Source organism: Aspergillus caelatus (assembly GCF_009193585.1).
Source record: "Aspergillus caelatus strain CBS 763.97 unplaced genomic scaffold BDV27scaffold_64, whole genome shotgun sequence".
Classification (NCBI taxonomy): Eukaryota; Fungi; Ascomycota; class Eurotiomycetes; order Eurotiales; family Aspergillaceae; genus Aspergillus; species Aspergillus caelatus.
The window spans coordinates 105,320-129,093 of NW_022475327.1; the positions used below are offsets into that span (position 1 = coordinate 105,320).

A 23,774-nucleotide genomic window follows, 5' to 3' on the forward strand; every position below is an offset into this window, starting at 1 on the left:
CAGCAGATGGGCTGCTGAACCTGGGTAATAAGGAGGCCTACTTGTGAAGGACTGATATCAGGTATTCATGAGAAAGTCGTGGGGGGAATTTTTATAGAGCATTCATTGATAGTCCTGTATATCGTCTATTTCCAGATTTATTTTCCTTTGTTAATGTATTCATTACTCATTTAGCTGGAGACGTTTTCACCCTTTTGGGAAGCACTGGATCTTTCACATATACTACTAACCGTGTAGGCAAGGCTGTATGTTTGCAATACTGGAGAATTTGTCTAATTCTGAGGCACAAAGACAAAGCAGGTGTCTGGAAAACAAAAAGCCAAACGGCGATCAAGCAGGCTTGTTGGTTTTGTAGTGTTTTCAGGTTCTTTATAATGGAATTGCGCTTGACAGACTCATGTCTTCGTTAAAACACCAAACCTTCAGTCCATTCTGATCAACCATTAAAATGAAGTCACGATCTCCTCTAAGTATGAAATGAGTACCATGAGAATAGACCCTGTTTGACGCCTCCCTAGGTAACTGGGGGTTGATCCATCTGGCAGGGCGGTGGGCGATTCTGGCATCTGGATTGGAGATCCAGATCTCTGGTTTACCATTGTCGTTCTTGACATAGTAGAGGATGTTACTATCAACAGATGTCATGCATAAAGGGATGAATGGCGTGTTCTCTGCAGACACCGTATTTACGCTAACCCTGCCAGTTCCTTGATTGTAAGTAATAGCGGCAATAACACCGGGCGTTTCTGCTAGATGTCCGCCTCGCCCGGATGTTAAGATCCCCATTGCATTTCCAAACGATAAGGACAAAGCATCATCTATCTCCACATGCCCAGCTGGGTCTGCAAATGAGGATAGTGCCACGGTGCAAGATGGGGACGGAATGGCAACAGTATCCTTGAATGGATATTTATTGACACGTAATTGTGCATATATGGCGGGACAACAATGGGTGTGCATGGGAGTATCAGGATCCACGGTTTTCTCGAGGTGAACTGTGATCAAAGTCCTTGAAGTAGGGTCCACGTCTAGGTATGCTATTTTGTTCGCAATATAAAACGTACGAGTAACGCGGCAGTCAAGCTGCCAGTGTATAATACAGTCTGGCCCGCTGGCCATGGTGCCGTTGTATGCTATGGCGACGTTCATACCGCGAACAACAAAGATTTTCCATTGTAACGATGGCAGCCGGAAATACGCCGAATCGTTGGTTTGGAGGCTCCAGACATGACAGAACCTTGAGGCTCGGAGAGCATGGACCTGCAGCATCAGCCAACATATGTTAAAGGTGAGGCACAATTCGGATGCATCTATGCTTACCCATGCAGTGTTATCGCTGCTACAATGGATTCAGAAATGCGTAGTGCAGTGAATGTATCCCGGTTTTCTGTGCAGAAGCTCTGCATCGTATTCGAGTGGAGGTTATGGACGTAGACTATCGCGTCTTCAATCCATGCATAGCTTCCATGCGAAAATTCAAGACTAACCAAGCCTGTCGCATCTGGTATTGGAGAATATGGACGGTTAAGGACCTTAGAGATCGGTTGTCCGCGTTCCAAACGAACATGCTGCTTGGCATATTGTGTAAATGCATCTGGAGAATCTAGCACGATGGACCTGCAGCTGTGCCCAACATACCGATGACACACAGCATCGCGGAATAACCTAGAGGATAGCAGAAAATTCCATCGCTTGGAGACCTACAATATAATGTTAGTCTGGGGGAGATAGGTCACTAAATATACGTAACGGCAAACATACTCTTCGGAAAATATGGATTTCTGACAAATCTAGATGCCTGGAAATTTTTACAGCAACCTCGGTAGGTAAACTGCCTAGGATGTCTTTTTGGAAGGAAACTTGGTTCATGCGATCACGCACATCACGCCATTCATAAGGATGCATCTGCTCCAGGAGAAGATGGTACCTATGGTATCAATAATTAGCTATGTTTACTAGCATACGATTGGGAAGCGATCCTCGTTATTTCGCCTTTCTTTTGTTCTACATACAAAGCTCGGCGAGCAGAGGTAGACTTCAAGTGTTTGAACCGGGTGAGGATATCCTGTACTTCAGGATCCATAGTAGTCGTTGGCCACTGCTTTTTTTAGGAGTTCTATATAGAGAAAGAGAGAGAGAGCGAGCGAGGTATAAGTCACACATTTAAGAGGCTCCAAAGATGTTATGAAGGAACGCATAACAAGCAGAAGAAATAATAAGCCAATGTTCACTAGACTGTCTGTGGCATTCCAGGTTGAGAGGTGCGTTGGTTGTTCAGGGTTGCGGCTCCGTGCATTTAATTGTTCCAGACCTTCCCGTGATCCATGCATGCTTCTCCTTCAATCATCGCCTTTAGGTCCCTTTTCTTTTCCTCTTCTTCTTCCCTACCTCTTTAGGACTCACCTTCGACCATATCCTAGGGACCTCTATACTCTTCCGACCCGCTTTTACAATAGGGTTGGAATTATCATTATTATATGTTTGATAGTATTGATTTGCAAGTTCGATAAAGGAACAAAGACAATCGGCAGCTCCCGCCCCCGTTTGGCCGTCTTCCGCCGAGGACAAAATCCGGCCCATGAGAAAAAAAAAGAAGCTATTCAACAACTAGCTGTTCCCTGCAGATCTATATTGCCGCGAAGTTCTTACCACGTCTTTACGATCGAATTTTCTTACCCCTTTTCATCGCGAGCTCAACCCATACCTTGAATATCTAGTTGACAGAAAACGAAACTCAAAAGGAGGGAAGTGGAAGAAAAGAAAAAGAAATCAAACGAAACAAAATCAACCAAACAAATCACAGAAAAGGGGTTTTCTTTTTCTTTTTCTTTTCTTTTTTTTTCAAAGAGAGAGAAAGAGAGGGAGGGAGAGATATATTTGACAATTAAATGTTGGGGATACAGAAACTTTTCCCCATTGACACCAATAGATCAAAGGACAAACTCGCAATGACTCTTGGAAGGAAAGCGGAGACCCTCTGAGTGTTGATCAACGCCTTCTTAGCCCAGACTCCGTGATAACTATCCAGCCTTCCCACGTTCACCTGTCGTCCACGAGCGACCATCAGCCGACATATTTCACGCCGCTGTCTATCGGCACGCCATTCCACTCTTCGCAAAAATAGTCGCGATCTTGTTTCACGTCTCGCTGCTGCGGCCCTTGGCCGGGCCCCTCTTCCCCTGTTCCGCCTCGCGAGATGAGCGGTCTCGCCGATCCCCCGTCTAGAAATACCGTAGTTTCTGGCGCTACAGATGCGCCAGGCAGGACACGAAAGCTCCCCCTCCTCTCTTCCTCCGTTCCATCTTCTGGTCAACCGATGGGTGATCCTATGGAGGTCACTCCGCCTGCTTCAGCAGCGGCAACGGGCGCTGGGCCTTCGGTCCACAACAATTCTGACCATGATCGAGCGGGCGCAAATACTATAGCCACTTCCAATGGTTCTACTGAACCTGCACATGTGCACAATCATGCAGCGCCCAGTCAGGCCATCGGAGCTGCAGCTGCAGCCCAGCAGCCCAAGGTCGTGCAAACTGCCTTTATTCATAAGTTGTATAAGTACGTCCCCTCGCAAAATGTGACATTTTGATTGCCCCAACTATATTATTAGAGATGCTCTCAAGTTAGTCCATGCTGATAGTACCCGACAGTATGCTAGAGGACCCAAGTATCCAACATCTAATTTCATGGTCCAGCACTAATGACAGCTTCGTCATGTCACCTACTTCTGAATTTTCCAGAGTCCTTTCGTTCGTTCTTCGCTCGTGCCAGACCCCTACACCAGTTCACTTATAGCTAATCAACCACTAGCCAATACTTCAAACATACCAATATCTCGTCGTTCGTAAGGCAATTAAACATGTATGGCTTTCATAAAGGTATGTCTACCTGTTTGGTTAATGAGTTTTGTCCCTTGTCTGTTGCTCATATGGAGTGCCTTAGTGAGCGATGTGTTCCACACTGGATCACCAGACTCGACACTCTGGGAGTTTAAACACGGGAATGGCAATTTCAAACGTGGTGATCTGATTGGGTTACGGGAGATCAAAAGACGAGCGTCTCGACATGCGTTGATCCATCGCGACTCGTTTCCGGGCCACAAAGCCGCTGTTTCCCAACCTGGCACACCAGCTGAACCAGTCCCTGATGCCACCGAAGCTCGCCTGATGAATCTGGAGCATACACTGTACGACATGCACAACCGCTTGAGTCGTGCTGAAGAAGGCAATGCGGCACTCAATGCAAGGTGCCTAGCCATGGCGGAGAGCTTGAGCAGGTGCTATCATGTAAGTCTCACGCCTTTTATGTCTTCACTCCGTACCTCTGAATTGAATTCATCATTGATTATTAACGCTCCCCAGTGGACACATTCAATCTCGCGCTTTCTGCAAGGTATGATTCCAGATCGTGAAGGTCTCCTGTACAGAGATGGTGAGTAGTAATACAACATACACATAAACGAATTGCCAGGACTTCAAATGGTCTTTAACAATCTCTAGTATCTAGCATGCAGGCAGAACTGGAAAAGCACCTCGACAGCGTGCGAGCCCTCGAGCATCCCCCTGATCCGTATTTATCTGTTCGACAGCCCTACGTCCCAACTGTATCGATTGATCCAGGTCCACCTCTATCTCCGCGTCAAATACCACAGGAAGACAGTCGTCGGCCTTCGGTGATGGATGCGACCAGACCCAACATGATACGGCCACCTGTTCCTTCACATCTAGCTGTATCGCCTCGTAGATATGGCTCAATTGGCGCGGCAAATTCTTCCCCAACTTATGGCCGCCCGCAGGTCCCAACAGTTATTCCCCCACAACAGCCGATGCCGCATCCTCTTTCATCCGTCTCTTCCCCGCCGGGCCCAAACTTGGCTCGTCGACATACATCCGCAGACATTCGGCAGCATGGCTGGCCGCCCCCTGGCGTGTCACCATTCCAGTCTGCTCACCAGCCTGGTACAGCAACAGCTCCCTGGTCTCCGTCACCGCATCGAACCCCAACTTCAAGTGACCAGCAGGTTCGAGAAGTTCTAGCACAGTATGAGATGGGGGCACCACGACGTCTACAGGATACCTCGCGTCACGCTACTCCTCCTTTGAATACCGACCAAACAAACTCCGGAGCTACCGCCGATAATAGTTGGACATTGGGACCGAGGTTCGCTCGGCATGACACCTCTTTACCTGCAACAAGACGGTCAAGCATGGCTAGCAATGTTCATTCGTTGCTAAATCCGGCTGATACCGCTGAAAGACCCGACGAGGATCAGCATACCACACTCGAGGATCGAAAAAGAAAGCGTCTGGAGTAAATGAACATTGGTGTACCTACTTGAGTGGTGCTCTTCGCGCTAAACGATGCGTCTATTAGAGTCTGACATTGGACGAAAATAACACCAAGGATCAACTACTGGTTCAGCTTCGACCTTCCCGTTTGGCGTGCATTCCGGAAACAAAGAGACAAGCGAAAAGCTAAACTTGCAGTGCTGCATATCCTGGGATTTTTGTCGTACTATCTGGATTCTTCTAATTGTCTAAAACTTGGTGAACCGACAATCACACAATCCTTTGGCGATCTGACTTCTTTGGGACTGCGGACGCCCCAACCATTCTTATTCAAACTTAGGGTGGCGCTTATTACTCTTCCGCCAGCATGGATATCTGTGTAACATCAAGGGTGGATGTTAGCATGTGACATACTATGGCTGCGTTGCTGACGCCAGCATCCCAGGCTTCATTTGCCGTATATCACACACCCTCGAGTTGGTAGGGCCAAAAAGTTCTTGGATATTCTTTAGAACCGAGAATGCATGTTGATATCTAGGTGCTCATACTCGAGTATATACGTAGATCTAAGAGTGGGATCGGTCCTTCCAGATCAGGAAAATACGCTATGTGAGGTTACGAGTATGTATATAATTCTATTGTTGTATATTGTATATGTATCGTCAAAGTAATTCAAGCAGATATACGGGGTATATTGAAATCTAGTCCTCGACCATGAGAGCTTGAGCAGGAGACGAGTTTATTTCTTCTTCCTCTTCCTTGACCGCTCAGCAAGAATCTCATCTAAGAAACTTGTAGCTTTCCTCCTGCCTTTTAGTCGAGATGGCTGTTGTGCTAATGAGTCCCCTTGCTTCACCGATGTCTCATCCTCGCCATCTCCACCATCATCAACCCGATCCCCACGATCGTCGTTTTCAGTTACGACGGGGTCGAGAGTCCTCGGACTAGACTCCGCTTTTCTTTTCTTAGTCGGACCCTTCTTCCCGACTAAGGCCGTTCGTCCTTCGTCATCGTCATCATCGTCATCAGCTTTGCCCGCTGTAGTCTGGGACTGATTCGTAGTAGAGCTAACACCTGGTGAGCACCCCATGCTGCTCGGCTGTCGACCCGCCGCTGCATTCCTCTCTGACATAATTGTCTTGTAATTCTTCCCAAGAAGTTGTCTCCGCAGTTTATCGTTGGAGTCAAGTTCAGTGCGATTCCAACTTCCATCTGCTGCTCTGGAGGGAAGGGGTGCGCCAACACCTAAACTGTAGCCATCATCCAATCAGCGCTAGTCATATATCACATAGGGAAAGAAGGGGGGAGGGGGAAATAAATAAATAATTAATTAAATGAATAAGAAGGAGGAGAGGAGGAGGGGGGGGGGTAGGGAAGATTATTCTCCAAAGCATGACATAAAGTAAGACCTACGTTTCCGGCACAGCTGTGAAAACCTCATCCTCATCTCGCTGTAACTCCTCTTCAGACTTTGTATTGGCTTGTTCTTCCTGAGTCTTCGGGGGTAGCCATGAGGCGACGAGTCGCTGACTGCGTGCTAAAGCAACGTTGGCTTTGTTCAATATGACATCTGTTTCTGTCTTGGATAAAGACATGGTGTCGGCTATCCCGCCTCACCCTTGCTCTTCTTTCTCTTTGGTTTTATCTACGGAGTACACCCAACTTTTTTTGCGATAGCGAGGCGGAAGGACGCGGCATAACGCCCACCGCTTACTCAGTTCTTCAAATCGTGGGGTTACTTGTATGTCTTGTATGTCTTGGCGCCTAATGACAATTGCAAGCTCTGCCTGTACGGTCAACTCGGTGGGTTCCTCGTACTCTAGTCCTTGCATATGTACACTTTATTATGGTATGTAGACTTTCATTACAAGAACATTGACCCAAGTCACAAAAACGAGCGCAAATAGGCCATAAGAATTGTGGTGACAGACAGTCACATTATGCCCATTGTGTCGCTGTATTGACGCGCTTGGAATACACAGGATCGTTATCCCTATCAAGGATATCTATCAAGGTTTCAGATATCATATTGAAGAGTATGTCGTGTGATCTGGTAGACTTAGGGTCTTCAGTGGGCTGGTAGTTTTCTAGACAGCCTAAGGAATGAAAAGCTGCATCGAATGCCTAGTGATTAGGTGTTAGTTAATGTTTCCAAACACTACATACGGGATATAATGGCTGGTGTACCATTTGTATTGTCTTTCGAAGTTCAATCAATAATCTGGCTGCACGATCGTCTCCCGTCCCCTCATTGGCCTGGACTAAGAAGTCCAGCCATGAGTCCATGCATATTCTGCGGCCACTTCCTTGCAGTCGCCCTCCCAGGAGGCAAGCGGCGAGCGGCGTGACATGTGAGGTTTGCTTTAGAAAATAAGTTTCCCCCGAAGAAGGCTTGTTCTTCGAATTGAAGATGAACAGGCTCCTTGGTCGCTCCGTGGAATTGGCAGAAGAGGGTGATATGTGTGTCATCTCATTTGTCTCAGTAAAGTAACGCCTGCGCGAAGCTGACGAAGGAGCTGCAAGATTGGGATACATGACATGAAAGAGCAGAGCTTTAATAAGTGGGGTACGCCATGAATTGGTATTCAAGCTGGCACCTCCAAACTGGAAGTGCTCATCCAGGTGTTCATGGCAGGAAATAATCTTTTTCTTAGCTAGGATCTCAAGCGTATGACGGGCAGCCTGTAGCACTTCATAGACGCGATCAAAGTGTATATGGTTCGATACTGCAAACTCAAATGCGGCTGCACGACCCGTTCGATACCAGACCTCACGGGTTGCCCTGAATGCGTTGGCCATGCTAAGATGGTCGCTCCAGGTATTTCGTGAAAATTCTACACGAGCCCTGTGCACATCCTTACGTGTCTCCTGGTCTGCTGATGAGTAGAACAAAGATTGGTCGCCCCCGATTACCCCAATAATGAGAAGCGGATCAAGACAGCGAAATATAACCCCCAACAAAACCAGCTTTGCGCGACAAGGGTCAAGTGGCAACTCTGAGAGAAGGACTCCGAGGGGGGTAAGCTCCTCTTTCTCATCCAGTGCTCTCAAGAGTTGTAGGTTACTAATTGCCAAGTCCACCTTGGCCTCGTCCGGGGGTTCAATGGAATCTCGTAAGGTGTCCTGAATGGAGGCAGACGATACTGTCCGCTTCACTTGCAAAGAAGTCTGCTGCAAGTCCTCCCGCATCATTCCTGGAAATCTGGTGACGCGGAAAGAATTGTGCATATCCCTCGTAAAAAGAGCAAAGTACTCACCTGCTTGGACTCTGCCAGCCCTGCCTGCACGCTGAGCAGCGCTGGATTGACTAATCCAACAACATGCAAACCGGGTTGACCTTGAGTGTGGCTCATAAATCCTTTGATTTACCTTGCCTATATCAATGACAAACTTAACATCTGGAATAGTTATCGAAGTCTCGGCCACATCAGTAGACAAGATAACTCGGCGACAATCCCGCGAAATTGGCCTGAAAAGTTCTTTCTGACCATCGGGAAGGTTTGAGTGGAGCTGCAGGATCTTGTATCGCCTATAATCAGAGAAGTCACAGCCTAGCATCTTTCCATGTTTTTGGACGGCACTTTCAACGGCCATGATGTGACGTAAGCCTGGGAGGAAGACCAGGATAGAGCCTCCCTCTGTACTAGACAACACATAACATATAACCGCGCATATGAGGCCTAGGGGTATCAAAGGATCTTCTTCTCGAAATATGGACGAAGATGATTGTGGCAAAATCGAGTCCTGCAAATGCTGGTCCCCATCGATCCATTCTTCGTCAGAATTCGGGCGGTTTGTCACTGGCAGAAGGTTGTATCTTCTGAGATACTTTGCTGTCTGGGGTTCATCGATCAACAATGATAGTGCTCGCGGGGAGTAGAACCTAGACAAAGACTCGATGACCTCATCTAGGTAATGTTTGCCAACAGGGAAAGCGCGACCGGGAATACAAAGATGTGGAGCAGGCAAGCGACCTCCGTCGTCGACAGCATTCTGAAAGTATGAAGCGAAGAGGCCCACGTCTAGCGTTGCACTCATCACAACAATCTTAGGTGCATGTAACCCTAGGCCACGGCGTTGATCGACGAAGTTTCTTAGAAAAAGCATGAGTAGGTCGAGGTCAAGGGCTCGTTCGTGAACTTCATCGAGTATGATGTGGGAGAAAGACACCAGGTAGGACTCAGAATGCAGCATATTCAGGAGATAACCTGTTGTGCAATACGTGATTGAGCCCAGTCTTGTGGGACGTCGAGAATCGAATCGAATTTGATACCCTACGGAGTATCCAAGTGATTCCCTTCTTTCTTTCGCAACCCGCTTAGCAAGTGAAGTCGCTGCTATTCTGCGAGGTTGGACGCAGAGTATTTTGCATGAACTTCCAGAGCCCTTGACCATAGCATCGTCGAGCAGCATCTGGGGCACTTGTGTTGACTTTCCGGAACCAGTATCTGCTACAATGAGAGAATATGTGTTCTTCTCAATAAGGTCAAGTATGTCATCCTTTCTTCTGCTGATCGGCAACCTTCCTTGACGCTTCCACAGCCTACCAATAGGCAAGCCCAATGAGCTATCGGCTTTGTTTTGCTCATTGAAACCCTCCTGGTCAGTAGAAATAGAACTCCCTATTTGTCCTCCACTGCACTTTGCCGTGGAAAAGTGGCGGGCACGTTTTAGATCCCTCAAGGCCCTAAACATGACAATAAACATGTCTTCATCTATATGTAGCTTCATGTATTGCAATTCTTCTCTTAATTCGTTGAGCTCTTGCAGTGAGCCACTTGTATGGAGCCTTGAGATCAAGGCCAACAAGGCCTGCAGTTCTGCTGAAGACTGACCCAAATTAGCTTAGACAGCTAATTCGAGCTATCGTTTATCATACCTTACCTTCGAGCTTCCTGTTCCGGACGTGGCTATAATTGTAGATGTATGCTGAAGGGTGCAATCTACAGCGCAATCGAACTTGTCCTTGCCACGGCTAACAAATCGAGAATTGAGCCTTATTAACCCTTTCTGAACAAATTCAGATTGTAGGACAGGCTTAGGAGACCGCAAGAGCACCTTTCCAAAACCGTTATAGTCTTCCTCTCTAGGAAGGGCATCGCTAACATATTGTGATTCGTCTACAGCACTAGCTGTATTGACGTCGGGTATTCTCGAAAGCAAACCACTGTCGTCGCACGCTGACCCATTCTCAGCTACAGAGCCCCTTTCCTGGCTTCGGGACCGCTCCAAGGATGCTTTTGTAGCTTCTTGTTCAAAGGCACACGCTGCGGTTGATCTTGTCTTGGTCATACAGTAGGGGGCTAGAGAACCGCGAAGCCCCACGCGTCTCGGCTCCAAGAGTGACCTACATACTTCCGTGGCCAGATTTCTAGTTCGAACGCTAGGTAACACTGTGGTGTAGCGACGAGCTGCGATGTTGCGAGGTTGGGAAGGTCGCGTCGGGTTTAGAGGAGCGAGACGTATTTGTGAAGGACCATCTTTAAAGCACGAAACATGTCTAATGCTCTATGACAGGGCAATAGTTAGCATTGAAGTTGTGTCGCATGTATAAGAAAAGGTAGAAGGCTGTACCATATGGCTTTGCATTGCCGCACGCCAGGTGAAGGTGCGGTACTACTACGTATTGATCGCCACATGAAGGATATTCATGAGATAATAGTGGCGTATATAGCCATTTTCTTGGTTTATGTGATATTTGATAGAGTATCCCTTTTGAGGGGGTGGGTAAAAGGAAAGAAAAACAAAACACGAGGTCAAGATGGACGGTTGAAATAAAATATATTCTTATGTTTTTGGGTTATTTTAAGTTGAATATCATGGATAAATCTGATTGGCCTTGGCGTGGCATAAATTCATTCACTACTTTGCCTAGGTACTATCTCGAACATCCTGCAGGTTCGATTCTTCTAACCACACAGTTAAAGCGCATATAGGCGAATACTATATTAGATTACGCTGATTATATTATTAGCGAGCTCGTAGCGTCATTGCGTGGTATGTACATCTAGATCTAACCTTTCTCTCTATATATAATGGTCTCACTAGGTATGAAAGAAGCGACCCCCAGCCCGAGCAATACGAGGTATGTGCTAGGGAACAAAGTCAAACAAAGAAAGAGAAAGAAATAAAGAAATAAAAATAAAAAATAATGATAAGTCAATGCTTATGATCCTTCATAGTGCTGGTGTTTTTGCCTCAATTTCTTCTCCGTCTTCATAAACTCTCGGATCCCAACTGGGATGCCGGCAAACAGATCGTCTGCCTGATCGGGGATAGTCCACTTTGTCTCACTCCCGCCTCCATCGTCATCCATGCTAGTGCTCGCAGAAGCAACCTCCGCCCTGGGAGTGTGGAGCAAACCCCCAGTCGGCCCTTTCGAAGCGCCTTTGGCCTTAGCCTGCGCTACCCTCGCCGCCCAATCTTCCATCTCATCACGAAAATCATCCCAGACGCAATGTACACAGCCACTCATGCAGCAATTGTCAGGTTCCTCTGGCCTCGGTGGTATAGCAACCCCATTTATAGCTTTCCATGTAGACTCTGATGGCGTCGCACCGGGATTATACCGTGAAGAGCGACCGGGGCCAGCAAGACGAGTGCCAAATACAATAGACATCTTATCCTGGGGCGAGTGAGGCTCAATTTTCGAAGATGTTGACGGCTCATCATCTAGTCCTTTAGAAATAGGACGCGAGGAACTTGCTTGGCGTCTGTAAGGGGAGCGAGATGAAAGTATGTCATGATAATACCCCGATAATGGATGTGCTTGAGGGGGTTCTAAATTGTTCAAGTATGCTGTCGTATCTTGGGATTTGGTATGTGCATGGCTGGCTGTTCGTCGGGTAGACGGAAACGGTGCATATCGTCCGATAGATAGTGCTGATGCAGGGAGAGAGCGCGCCTGATTTATAGGTAAAACGTGACCCATGCCTGACAAGCGGGGGGCCATTATGAACACCGAATGCCCTTTACCCATGAAGAGAAACCCTGTAGTGCCGGAAGGTTACCAGGAAGAACGTTGGGGAGGGAAGTGCTCTTTGACTTCCGAGGCAGACGGTATGTCATTCTGCAAACAATGCAAACATTTTGAATGGCGCATCGCGATGTATGCTTATCGCAAGGTCTGCAGATCGCATCCTCAGGATCAATTCTTGACAAAGACACAATCCCCAAAGTGGTTGTGAAGGATCCGCATTGGCATATAGGGTATCTATAAATTCTTAGGCATCTATCATCATATCAGACGGCACGAAATAAGTATAGCGCTGCTGTCTCAACACGTCGCCAATGAACCCGCAACCTCATGCACAGCGCCCGCCCGATCGCGCATCACATCAAGAACCAGCAAGAGAAAGCTTAGCGCGGTCGCGACCAGAAAGTCCGCTGCGCGCAACCAGCAACTCATCGAAGAGGAGCTCACAAAGGCCTATAAACGAAGCTGAAACGAGAGCTTTTGGGTTACGCGATAGAAAAGCCCTTAGACCCTCGCTGGTTTCAGATGCAAGCCTAAGGCTGGACAAAAGCTCGCCAAGTAGGCGATTAAGCGGTCTTCAAGCGTTCGCAGCACCTCCGAGGCGAGTCTCGAGGAAAATTCTTCCTTCAGACCTGTCATTCAAGTCTCCAATAGTGACCCGGGGAAATAAATTGGATCGTGGACTACCTGATAGCCCAGACGACCAGTTAGCATCTGAATTGAGTAACGCAACGGGTGAAGTCAATTCGCATACAGGCTTGCATGAAGGGCTTGAAGAACCTGATCTACCCCCAACCCCAACACAATTAGGCCTAGAAAGACCCCCTGCACGGCCAAAAGGACTACTGAGCAGCAGCCCGACTATGCAGCATGGTAGCTGGGGAAAACGACGAACCACTGACCATCTAGAACGGAGCCCCTCTAAGCTTAGGAACGTTCAGTATGGAGAGGGCGACGAAGATCTACTGGTGTCAAACTCAAATATGGCCCAAGGACTATTTCCGGAGCCTGTTTTGGGAAAACGGCGATTGACAACGCAACTTGCCACCGAGATAAAGCAACTTGGCGATGACATCGTTGAATTGGAGAATTGGTCGAGGAGCTCAAGATACGATGTCGATGATACAGAACTAGATATGGGCAAACTTGTGTAAGTATATTATATCCAGTCATTTGAAAATTGACCTGACTAGTGAACAGGTCAATATTGTGTGAAGATCCCATCAAGGCAATACCCGCAAAGCCGGGCCCATATGATATGTCCATATCTTCTTTCATTTCGACGTTGCTTCCATTTTCTACGAAGTGTACTCCAATAACCTCAGAAGAGCATCCTCCGCCGAATCCTTTTGCTCTTGATAAACTTTCTCAAGCTGAACCGTATCTAACAATATTCGCGCCATTGAAACTCAAAGCATATTCAAATACTTACTGCGGCTCGGACCCAGACATGCATTTGGAAAAACATATCCTAGAACTGTCTGCCCCGTGTCCCTTTCCTTCTAGACAACTCCAATTATCCATCCACTACGAAACGGATCCAGAAACACAGTCTGTACTCTCTATATCGGTACCAGTGGACATTGAAAACAAAGTACCGATATATTTGCGCCAGTGGATCGAATCAAGGCTAGCGAACCCCCTCTTGAAGTTGGATTTATCGGGTCTATGCTGGGGCATAAATCGGTACTGGGAAGCTTTAATATCACGTGCCCAGTTATGGTCGCGGCTAGAAGGCCAATATCAAGGGCTGATCAGAAGTCGTGGGACAACCAGGGATACTGATAAGCTAGATGACTTCCAAAACCCAGAGATGCGCTCTCTCTCGAATATGAGTCTACGCAAAATACTACCACACCTTGAGCGTACATCGATGCTATTCGAGTCCGAAGGTGGAGAGTCTCTTCGAGCCTACTTTTCTTGCGAACTAACAATCGATGAATGGGCATGTGAACCCAGGTTGGTGCCGGGATTCAGTGTGTCTGCGCCGCCCATGATGAATGGCAGGTCGGGAAGCAAGGTGGAACAAGATGTCAAAAGACTATTTCACACAATTTTGAGCGAGAAACAGAGCGGGCGAATAGGCGCAGACGTTGATATCAATACAGATGCCATAGTACATGCTGCCGAGCATATTTTGGGTGCCTTGTTCTGTGATGAGCCTGAAAAACATGTTTTCAGAGTAAGGGCAAAAAGGTGACCATATTCTGTCACTGAAATTGGCTTGGATTGGTTTTTGAATCAATCAGCTAATCTAACAACTGGTTGATCCTTAAAACGATAGCGTCTGCCCCTCTGTAAATCAGCAGATGGATCGCATCTTGGACACCTTTTCAGCTTCTATCAAACCCGGGAACTTAAAATGACTACGAAATTAAAGGTTTACGCAGGTTGTAATCCAGTGTATAGATTCATCTCCGCCATTGAGCTAGCCTACCGGGGCCTGCATCAGGTTACCCTTTCATAGTATCTTGCGTGCTCTCTGCCTCCAACCGAGGACTAGGCCACCGGTGTAATGAAACGAAGAATCGCGAAGGATGCCGTTCGATACAAACCCAGTCACCAGAATCTGACGGGCCAAGATGCAGCTTCATAGCATACATTCCTAACTCGGAGTAGACCCTTCTTTTTTGAAACGTGAAAATTTGGGCATTTGCATTTCGGAAGGTTCGGAGCTTTTTTAAGGACAAAGGTAAATTGAGAAAAGGGGCGCCACGCCATGCCACAGTACACTAATCCCCGACTTTAAAATAGACCCGATCATCATTAACTGTGAATCACATTTATTTCTTGGCGGCGGATTCCTCCTCGGCCTTAGCCCTAGCACGCTTCTCCCGGATACCCTTGTGGCGGGCCTCACTGCGGGCCTCACGCAAGCGGCGGTAGGCAGCCTCCTCACCCTTGGGCAGGTCATCACGCTTGATCTCAGTGACAGCCTCCTCAGCAGTGAGGTTCTTGATGGGAAGGGTAGCATTGGCGCGAGTGGTATAGCCCTCAGTCTTGCCCTCAGCGGCGAAGGCAGCCTTGGCAGCGCTGACCTCTTCAGCGGAGGAGTCAAGCTTCTTGAACTGGCCACTCTTGCGGGGGAAGAGGATCAAGCGGGCCTTGTAGTCCTTGAGGCGATCAACATTGGCGACCAGGGACTCCTTGGAGTAGTTGACACGGCGGTGGTCAACAGCAATACCGATAGTAGAAGCGAGCTTCTTGGGGATTCCGGCTTCCTATATGGTTTTGAAGCAAGTCCCGTGTAAGCTTCCATCCAACTTCGAAACCCAGCCAGTAGAACAGCACCATCAACAGGGCCCCGCTCTATATCCAGCAAAGGGGGCAAATTTACCTTCAGCTCAGCGAGAGTGAATCCACGACCGGCACGGACACGGCGGTTGTACTTGACGGTAGGGCAACGCACAACGGGACGCAGCTTGTCAACCGGACGAGGAGCAACAGCGGCGGCCTTTGCAAGACGGGCCTCACGACGGCGGTGCTTGCGGCCAGGCTATATAATGGTAAGAAGTTAGTCAAACCATAGACAATCCCCCAAAACGATCAAAACATGTCGTTCATAATGTGATTCGTGGAAGTAATGGCTTCGATTGCGTACCTGGTCGAAGTGCACGCGCACACGACGCTGCCAGTCCTTGCGGAAGTCTATAATGAACTCGTCAGTTCGTTGTTCCACGAAACAGAAAAATCCATCCTCTCTCATCATATGCCGAAACTCGCTCACTCGGGTTCACTCACGCTGGTTGAGAATCTGGTTGTTGTGCTTGATCGCCTATACCACCAAAACTCATCAGTAACTTGCTCTCACCCACGAAAATACCGAACTCGATATCATTTTGTTGAATCGCAGAACGACTGAAAACAGCGAGGGGTCAGATAAACGCACCATTGTGACGGACGGTGATCAAGGCCGGGATTGTCGTCGTCGTCGTGGGTGGTTGCTGGTCGGATCTCAAAACGACTCTTCAATAATGGGTGGAACTTTTTTTGGTGTGGCCAACCGCGCAGAGCCGCGCCGGTCTCGCTTAGCGAAAAGCCCTACCCTGGTTACCAAATCTGGAAAGGGTCCCAGACCTGGCAGACTGGTCACTTGATATCTCACTTCACCATTAGTAGCACTCAGGTTGTATTTGAATTTACACAGAACACTTAAGTAGTTATCTAAATGATATATTGTCCATATAAGTGCTTTGGCTTTAACTAGATGCCGGAATCCTTCTTAAACATGTAATCTAGTCAATCTTCATGAATGAATGAACATTTACAGTTCCCGTTAATGCTTACTAAGGCAGTATCTGTTTCTTTGGCATGTAGTATTCGGTATTCGGTATTCGCTTTCTATCTACTAAAAAAGGACTAAAAACACAAAGAAGGAAAAGGAGAAAAAGAAAGAAAAAAGACCTGACGAGCAAGGGATGGGTAACGGATGAATTTGTTCTTCTAGTTGTTTCGTATTGAGAGTGCTATTGATTGGGGATAGAACTAAATCTTATCTATCGCTAGGTACCTAGCTCGAGATATTCTGAAAGAGTACAAAGCCTACTACTCAATAAGAATCGTAGAATCGTTCTGGACTTCAACATATTGAAGATTCAACAATGAAACCAAGAGAAATGAAATAGACGAAAAAGGCGCCATAGTAACACCGATCCACCCCATCATTTACATGTCATTATTCGTAACTGTCCCTGAGGGGAGGGCAAACAGGACATTTAAAAACGTCTAGATAAGAAAAGGATGCCCCAAGCCAAGAAGATCCGCAATCCGACCGCAGCTTGCCAACTTATGTGCAATCAGGAAATACAGCCAAATGCACATGTAGACTTTATGGACGGCTGTTATTGTTCCAGGTGTCAATGCCGAGACCCACTCGTTCCTCCGCTTTCGATTTCTTCGAGGCCACACTATCAAAACTCGCCTTGCGTTTGAGACTGCCGGAGGGACGCTCAACTCCTGATTTTCTAATCTGACCGAAGAGTGTTGTTTGAAGTAAAGTGCTCGATTTAGGGGCGTTTGCCACTCTCGTAACATTCTGATGGTCTGAACGGCTATGGCGAAACATATTTGTTGACACTAAATCAGCGTGGGAAGGAGCGTCGTCTTCACTTTCGGCTTCCTCGGTGTCGGATGCTGATATAGTGCTGTCTCTATCCCGACGCTGGCGTTGAGAAATTTTGTTTGGAGTGAAGTACTGACTCTCTTGCTGAGCTATCCGAGACCGAGACGGCGTCATAGGAATAGAAGGCAGTGGATGCGCACCACCCACATGGTGACTGTCAAACTGTTGCTGTGTGGCATTCTGATTTGATGTGGACATTGCACTTGGAGACTCTCTGTTCAGAACACGGTCCGCCGCCAGAAGAGCAGCGAAAGGGTTATGGTTATCATCGCTGGTCATATGGTGACTATTATCGGCAAAGTGAGGGACAGACTTTCTAAGAGGAGTCTGAATCTCGGTTTGTGGACTGGGAGACAATGAACCATGCTCAATCATCAAGGAAAGATGCTTTCGGTTATCTCTGATACGGCCTTTCAACAAAGAATTTTCTTCCCCGAGTTTATCAGACTTCACTTTCTCCTGGTCGATAAGTTTCTTCGCTCGGCGAAGCCGCCGGTCAAGTGTAGCGTTGACCCTCTCCAATTCTTGATTACGTTTGAGAGCAAGTTCTAATTCCACATTGGCAATTTGTTGTAGCGGTTTAGTTTCCGAATGACGACGTCGATATTCAGAGCTCTGGAGAATCTCGACTTCTCTTCTAGCCAATTTATGTTCAACCTCGGCGCGCTTGATGGCTTCATTGCTCGTGAATGATAGTAGACTATTCTGCAACTTAAAGTGCAGCGCTGACATACGAGCTTCTTGAGCTACGCCCAGTAGCTCCTTAGCGATCGCACGAAGTTTAGATTCGTCAGCAGTATCGATTTCTTCAGCAGCGGGGAGGTTCTCGGAAGCTCCATAAGCGACACACAGAGTCTTCTCAATATCAGGCGGAGATGCAAGGTATGAACTAGATCGAGATCTTGATTGTCGAAGAGGGGCTCCAGGGATCTGCGATGATGGAGGCGGCGTCATATCTGATGATGATAGTGACGGAGGGGAAAAGAACTTTCCTCTATCGGAGCGCGATGTGTGGCTTTCGGCTCTTACACTTATATCTGGAGAAACAGAGAGACTTGTACGCCGACTGGGATTAATCGGGCCAGAGATTTCTGCCGGAGGCGCTAGAGAACACTGTGAGAGCTGAAGCTTGGGGTCTCGTGGCATGGTAGGAACAACGGCAAGAGAAGTCAAGTAAAACCGTCGGGATATATCCTCGCACTGCTTCTTAGTTAGCAATGGCCGGGTTGATAAACCGCACCGGATCCCTGTAGGGCGGTCAAGCGCATACCGGGAATGAGGTAGTGTATTCCGTGTGTACGTCAATAAAACTGATCGAGGGAATACTTGTTTCCAGCTCGGCTGATACGGGCCTTGTAAATAATAATAGAAGCTAAAGTTTTCGGGAAATTGGGTATAGATGTGTTTGTCGCACAGACACTATGCGACTCGCACCTGGCTCGGTCCGCTTATCAGTGATAGGGCTGTGCAGACACGTCCAAGTCAAGGAGGATACAAATGAATTCTTTGAGAACGGCGCCCAGATTGGAAGAACAGTAATGCAAGATATGGGAGTGTCCGTACCAATATGACAGGAGTAAGGAGCTAGACAGAATGTGAATAAAGCAACGGGTAGATGTGATGCAAGGAGCAAGGAGCATCGTGGAGGGTTTGATGCCTTAAGGATGTTGCAAGCGGCGGGTGTCTCGCACATCGGGAGGCTGGGAGGTCGCTTGCGATGGCTCTGCTCCAACCAATCATTTTCGATGTTCTGCATCCACGTGAGCCCAGCCGCGCGCTAAAATCTACCATTCCAGATGAAGTTAGCGTGGAGATCATGCACTCCAGGTATGTAAACAGAAGTTGTACCCCATGGGTCCAGAAGGTTGTAACTGAGGCAACGGGCTGCTGATGGACCATCATCAGTACTTTGCGATTGTATAAGCCACTGTAGGCAAACAGATGGCCCGTGTCTAATATTCAAGATATCGCGAAACCTGGTAAACACACACACGTACTACTATTTTATGTATATAGTGACCTATGCTCTGCTCTATCCACTCGTCATGGGTTTTCGTGAGCTTATGCAAAGATTATAATCAAGTACTCCAGGCCATTTCCCCCCGCAAACATAACAAGGCCAAGCTTAGCGTTTCAGACGAGCGTTTTAGAGAGAGAGAGAGAGAGAGAGAGAGAGGAAAAAGAAGCGAGAAAATTTACCCTGCTCTTCTTCCCCCCTTCTCTTGATTCGTGTGAAGACCAATCAATTCGTTTATCAGATTGCGGGTTGATATGTATGAGAAGGCAGTGCTCATAGAATGAGAAATTACATTTGCTGCCAGTCAACCGTATTAGCGAGGCTTCAGGCCATTGGAATAGTCGTAGGTTGGAGCAGTCTTTCTGTGAGGTTGACATTCGTCCGTGTATGTGGCAGTGGTAAGGAGCACTTTGTACACAGTATATGGCCATCATAAACGGCTGTCTATGGCTCGGCCGTATCATACACCATAGGTTTTGTATGACCGAAGCCCAATATACTCCGTAGACGCAACGCGTCAGAGAACACGATACCCTGTGCAAAGCCCTCGTTCTACTATGTACGTAACCATAAGTAGGCGAATGAGCCCGACCGTGGTAAGAAGTATTGGTAAATTGGTGCTCTGTACACTGAGTCCGTGAGTGTACTGTGGAAGGTCTGCAAACAGTCAGTAGTAGTGGTTTGTTTTCGCTCCGTAAAGGTATGCAAACATCTGTCTCAAATGCACCTCGGGTACTCGTGTCCATAGTGAAATAGGGCCCTACAGGCTTAATTCGGTCCATGATGGATACGTCGGCGGGATGCCGAAGGAGAATCTCACCAATCACATAAATGGCTTGGCTAGTTTATATGGATCGTGGCCCCAGGCACCAACTACTTCGTAAACAATGGCTATAATTTAAATCATATAATCTATCACATAATTGATAGGAGTTACCCTGGAAAAGACACGTTGCGCTGAGTATTACTTTGTGCTTCGTCCACTTAACGTTTTCACCTCTACCCATTACGCCCTACTAGCAGTGCGTCAGCTGAGAATTTCTGCTGTCCTGTGTTTCCCCTAACCCACACAAAAACCATCATGAGACTCTTTTTCCGCTCTTGAAACCATTGCACCATCCAATAGCAGAAACTTACTTCATGCTTATAGACAACTTAAGCCGACTACGTCTTATGTGATGTGAATATGGATAAGCAACAGAAATTATCGGCCCGACCGAGTGGGATTCCTCGATTAGCCTCCAGGCTACCGCTCCCGACGTCTACCGCTTCGAAATCGATCAAGCCCTCCCCATCTCGCGAAAAGCTACGGACAGATACTGGCATCGATGCAGCTAGGCTTCGGAGGCCTTCAGAGGAACCATTGTTTAAAAAGCCGCTACCTAAATACTCGGTGCCAAAAAAACCTCAGAATGGCCAACCACAAAAGAGGGATGTCTCTCAAACTAGAATGAGCGATGGCGGAAAGTCGGAAACAGAAAGTGTAATGGTTGGATATTTCAGGCATGGGACTGATATATCAGTTGACGATGCAGATAGTCGAGGTCGTGCGCGGCCTTCACTGTCAGAACGAACAATTGAGACGTTGTCCCAAATCCCTCCTTCACCGGGTTCTTCAAGGCACTCTAGTTTCTTTAATGGGACCAGCCCCATGCGCTCTCCATCCCGTCCACCGTCAGCGCTGTCAAGTTGCTCGAGGTCGCCTTCTAGGTCATCGTCGTCGCGCCAACAAACCGGCGGGGACTTCTTGTCTCGTCCATCGTCTGCAATGCGGCTCCCTTCAAGGTCACGCCAGTCTCTGTATGTGGGCGGCACACCGGCCGAGCTAAACGACGGGACGACCCCGGATAGCGTTTCAAAATTGAAGCTGCCTACTTCAAGGACAAGCACTTGTAGAGATACGACGCATACCCTGTCAACTCTCCGTGGAAGCTCAGGTACTGCCTTTTCACAGATTCCTGATACGAATATTACGCAGGAAGCACTCCAAGTGAAGAAAACGAGAAAGACGCCGACAAAAACACATCAGAATTCAAGGGCGCCTATAAAAATGTCAAGATCACCCTCCACTAAGGCCACGACCCCTAACCTAACCCTTGAGAAGCAATCTGAGATGGAGACCAGAAAAACTTCAAGGTCATCGAGCGCACTAAGGGAAAGCATTGCAAAGGCAAAAGCTGCACGGAAAGCAGCGATGCAGAGCAATGATAGTTCCCAGAATTCATCCTTGGATGACCTAAGTGTTGAAGACCCATTCAACCAGCGACCAAAGGATTTGAACAAAGGGCTCCTTCGAAAACGTCTCGAAGCAGGTCGCACCTCAGGTCATTTGAATATTGCGGCCATGTCCTTGGCAGCATTGCCAGAGGAAGTCATGACCATGTATGATTTCGACCCTGACTCAGTCACAGGATGGTATGAGAGTGTAGACATTGTCAAGTTCATTGCTGCAGATAACGAGTTCGTCGAACTTCCAGATTCCGCTTTCCCAGACGTCGACACAGAGGATCTAGATGCTGACGAGAGGGGAAACCAGTTTGGTGGGCTGGAAGTTCTCGACTTACACGGAAACCTATTGCGCTCACTGCCAATTGGTTTCAGGCGACTACAGCGTCTTCATACCCTCAATCTCTCAAATAATAAGCTAAGCTTGGAAGACATACAGATCATCTTGGAGATGGGAACTGTAAAGGACCTCAAGCTAGCGAAGAATCAGCTGCAGGGGTCATTCCCTGCCGGAATAAAGAATCTTAACAACCTGGAAGTTCTTGACCTACATAGCAACTCTCTCACAGAGCTACCGAATGAACTCTCATACCTGACTTCCCTACGAGTTCTGAACGTGGGTGATAATCACCTGTCCACTTTGCCTTTCGAGGGCCTAAGCAAGCTTCCATTGAAAGAGCTCAACGCTCCCAACAATCGTTTAAAGGGTACTTTGTTACCCGCTTCTGTACAGGCGCTTTCGACCTTACAATATCTGAATGTAACTGGAAACGCCCTAACAAAGCTTTCTGACCACGATACATTCGGACTCCCCAATCTACACACTCTAGCGATCAGCATGAACCGCATCCAGTGTTTGCCAGATGTTTCTTCTTGGCAGGCACTCCTGAGTTTGTCAGCGGAGGATAATAGCATAGCAGACCTACCGCAAGGATTCGCTGAGTTGAAGGCCGTTCGAAACGTTGACTTGACGGGGAACAACATCTCAAGACTGAACGAAAGAATTGGATTGATGGAAAGCCTTGTCACATTTCGAATTACGAACAACCCTCTTAGGGAGCGAAAATACCTTAATATGTCTACTGAGGACTTAAAGCGCGAGCTCCGAAACCGGTGCGAGCCAGAGCCACAAGATACCGATGACGAAGAGGGCTCGGTCGCAACCCAGTTTACGCTCGCACCTGAGGCCCCAGCTCAATTAGGCGTTTGGCAAATCAAACCCGGGGGAGTCCTCGACAGATCGTACGCTGATCTTCAGGAGCTGGACATGGATCATCTGGAACGTATAAACCCACATGAGGTCAGATGTCTTTACCTGCAACATAATGAACTACGCTGTATCCCGGCACCGACTCTCAGTATGCTCGCGCTTAATTTGACTGATCTTGATCTTTCAAACAATCCACTGGATAGCACTTCGCTTTTTCCCACGTCGCTGGATTTCCCCAGTCTCCAAATCCTCAACTTGAGTGCCACCGGTTTAATCACTCTTGAGCCACTATTAGCCAATCTTCAAGCCCCCTCGCTCACATTTCTAGATGTATCGAATAACCGCATTTGTGGGTCTCTTCCACCGGTCCGTCAAACCTATCCAAGTCTGATGACATTCCTCGCCGCCGATAACCGCTTTGATAGCTTGGATTTTGACGCAGTTCAAGGCCTTCAGGTTCTTGATGTAAGCAATAATAACATCAATTCTCTACCACCAAAGCTGGGCCTTCTAAGAGCCGAGGGCTGCAGTAAGAACTGGGGCAATGGATCGGCGCTGAAGAGATTCGAGGTTGCGGGTAATAGCTTTCGTGTCCCTCGCTGGCAAATTGTTGCCAAAGGAACAGATGCTATCCTCGAATGGTTAAAGGATCGGATACCTGCTGACGATCTTTGTCAATGGGAGCCTGATGAAGAATCGAGCATATAGGAAGTACATTGGGCACCAAGCAACAACCTATTGATACTATCAATTCTTCTGTCACCAGCTTCATATTTGTGTACATAGTTTATTTCTTATCTTTTTTCAGTTGGGAGAGGGGGTTGTGGGGGCGTTTACCCCTAACGGTTGCTGCGCAATAACAGGAACAGTCAACTGTGGAATTTTTTTTTTTTTGTTTCCCCCCCCCTTGATACAAGAACAGCCTTAGATATTGTAAC

General features: G+C 47.6%; 10 protein-coding genes across 10 annotated transcripts; 4 read left to right on the forward strand and 6 right to left on the reverse strand.

Moving 5' to 3' along the window:
• Positions 1-369: 369 nt before the first annotated feature.
• BDV27DRAFT_171452 (F-box domain protein) lies at positions 370-2,328 on the reverse strand (the record flags this gene model as incomplete). The annotated part of the gene is made up of 4 exons (XM_032075600.1): positions 2,013-2,328; positions 1,762-1,927; positions 1,321-1,700; positions 370-1,237 (listed from the first exon to the last, which is right to left on the reverse strand). The coding sequence occupies exons 1-4, from the start codon at positions 2,081-2,083 to the stop codon at positions 370-372; spliced, it is 1,485 nt and encodes a 494-aa protein (XP_031928769.1). The 5' UTR covers positions 2,084-2,328.
• Positions 2,329-2,953: 625 nt separating this feature from the next.
• On the forward strand, positions 2,954-5,923 carry BDV27DRAFT_101394 (HSF-type DNA-binding-domain-containing protein). The gene is made up of 6 exons (XM_032064280.1): positions 2,954-3,555; positions 3,648-3,746; positions 3,808-3,875; positions 3,940-4,283; positions 4,359-4,428; positions 4,497-5,923. Exons 1-6 carry the CDS (start codon positions 3,197-3,199, stop codon positions 5,309-5,311), a joined length of 1,755 nt encoding a protein of 584 aa, XP_031928770.1. The 5' UTR covers positions 2,954-3,196; the 3' UTR covers positions 5,312-5,923.
• Positions 5,924-5,936: 13 nt separating this feature from the next.
• On the reverse strand, positions 5,937-7,348 carry BDV27DRAFT_126473 (DUF3245 domain-containing protein). The gene is made up of 3 exons (XM_032066547.1): positions 7,269-7,348; positions 6,699-7,135; positions 5,937-6,535 (listed from the first exon to the last, which is right to left on the reverse strand). The coding sequence occupies exons 2-3, from the start codon at positions 6,878-6,880 to the stop codon at positions 6,025-6,027; spliced, it is 693 nt and encodes a 230-aa protein (XP_031928771.1). The 5' UTR covers positions 6,881-7,135; positions 7,269-7,348; the 3' UTR covers positions 5,937-6,024.
• BDV27DRAFT_101447 (P-loop containing nucleoside triphosphate hydrolase protein) lies at positions 7,149-10,423 on the reverse strand. Its single transcript, XM_032064281.1, has 3 exons — positions 10,165-10,423; positions 7,473-10,115; positions 7,149-7,409 (listed from the first exon to the last, which is right to left on the reverse strand). The coding sequence occupies exons 2-3, from the start codon at positions 10,014-10,016 to the stop codon at positions 7,224-7,226; spliced, it is 2,730 nt and encodes a 909-aa protein (XP_031928772.1). The 5' UTR covers positions 10,017-10,115; positions 10,165-10,423; the 3' UTR covers positions 7,149-7,223.
• Positions 10,424-11,259: 836 nt separating this feature from the next.
• Positions 11,260-12,286, reverse strand: BDV27DRAFT_126477 (oxidoreductase-like domain-containing protein). Its single transcript, XM_032066548.1, has one exon. The coding sequence runs from the start codon at positions 12,262-12,264 to the stop codon at positions 11,452-11,454; it is 813 nt and encodes a 270-aa protein (XP_031928773.1). The 5' UTR covers positions 12,265-12,286; the 3' UTR covers positions 11,260-11,451.
• A 958-nt stretch (positions 12,287-13,244) lies between these two features.
• Positions 13,245-14,461, forward strand: BDV27DRAFT_144259 (uncharacterized protein; the record flags this gene model as incomplete). The annotated part of the gene is made up of 2 exons (XM_032070236.1): positions 13,245-13,411; positions 13,462-14,461. 2 exons carry the CDS (start codon positions 13,245-13,247, stop codon positions 14,459-14,461), a joined length of 1,167 nt encoding a protein of 388 aa, XP_031928774.1.
• A 180-nt stretch (positions 14,462-14,641) lies between these two features.
• On the reverse strand, positions 14,642-16,284 carry BDV27DRAFT_126480 (60S ribosomal protein eL13). The gene is made up of 5 exons (XM_032066549.1): positions 16,151-16,284; positions 16,003-16,036; positions 15,863-15,909; positions 15,599-15,757; positions 14,642-15,482 (listed from the first exon to the last, which is right to left on the reverse strand). The coding sequence occupies exons 1-5, from the start codon at positions 16,151-16,153 to the stop codon at positions 15,045-15,047; spliced, it is 681 nt and encodes a 226-aa protein (XP_031928775.1). The 5' UTR covers positions 16,154-16,284; the 3' UTR covers positions 14,642-15,044.
• A 451-nt stretch (positions 16,285-16,735) lies between these two features.
• On the reverse strand, positions 16,736-18,716 carry BDV27DRAFT_101477 (uncharacterized protein). Its single transcript, XM_032064282.1, has 2 exons — positions 18,654-18,716; positions 16,736-18,583 (listed from the first exon to the last, which is right to left on the reverse strand). Exon 2 carries the CDS (start codon positions 18,527-18,529, stop codon positions 17,090-17,092), a length of 1,440 nt encoding a protein of 479 aa, XP_031928776.1. The 5' UTR covers positions 18,530-18,583; positions 18,654-18,716; the 3' UTR covers positions 16,736-17,089.
• A 946-nt stretch (positions 18,717-19,662) lies between these two features.
• On the forward strand, positions 19,663-20,152 carry BDV27DRAFT_126482 (uncharacterized protein). The gene has a single exon (XM_032066550.1). The coding sequence runs from the start codon at positions 19,681-19,683 to the stop codon at positions 19,834-19,836; it is 156 nt and encodes a 51-aa protein (XP_031928777.1). The 5' UTR covers positions 19,663-19,680; the 3' UTR covers positions 19,837-20,152.
• Positions 20,153-20,342: 190 nt separating this feature from the next.
• Positions 20,343-23,774, forward strand: BDV27DRAFT_126483 (uncharacterized protein). Its single transcript, XM_032066551.1, has 2 exons — positions 20,343-20,422; positions 20,551-23,774. The coding sequence occupies exon 2, from the start codon at positions 20,587-20,589 to the stop codon at positions 23,542-23,544; it is 2,958 nt and encodes a 985-aa protein (XP_031928778.1). The 5' UTR covers positions 20,343-20,422; positions 20,551-20,586; the 3' UTR covers positions 23,545-23,774.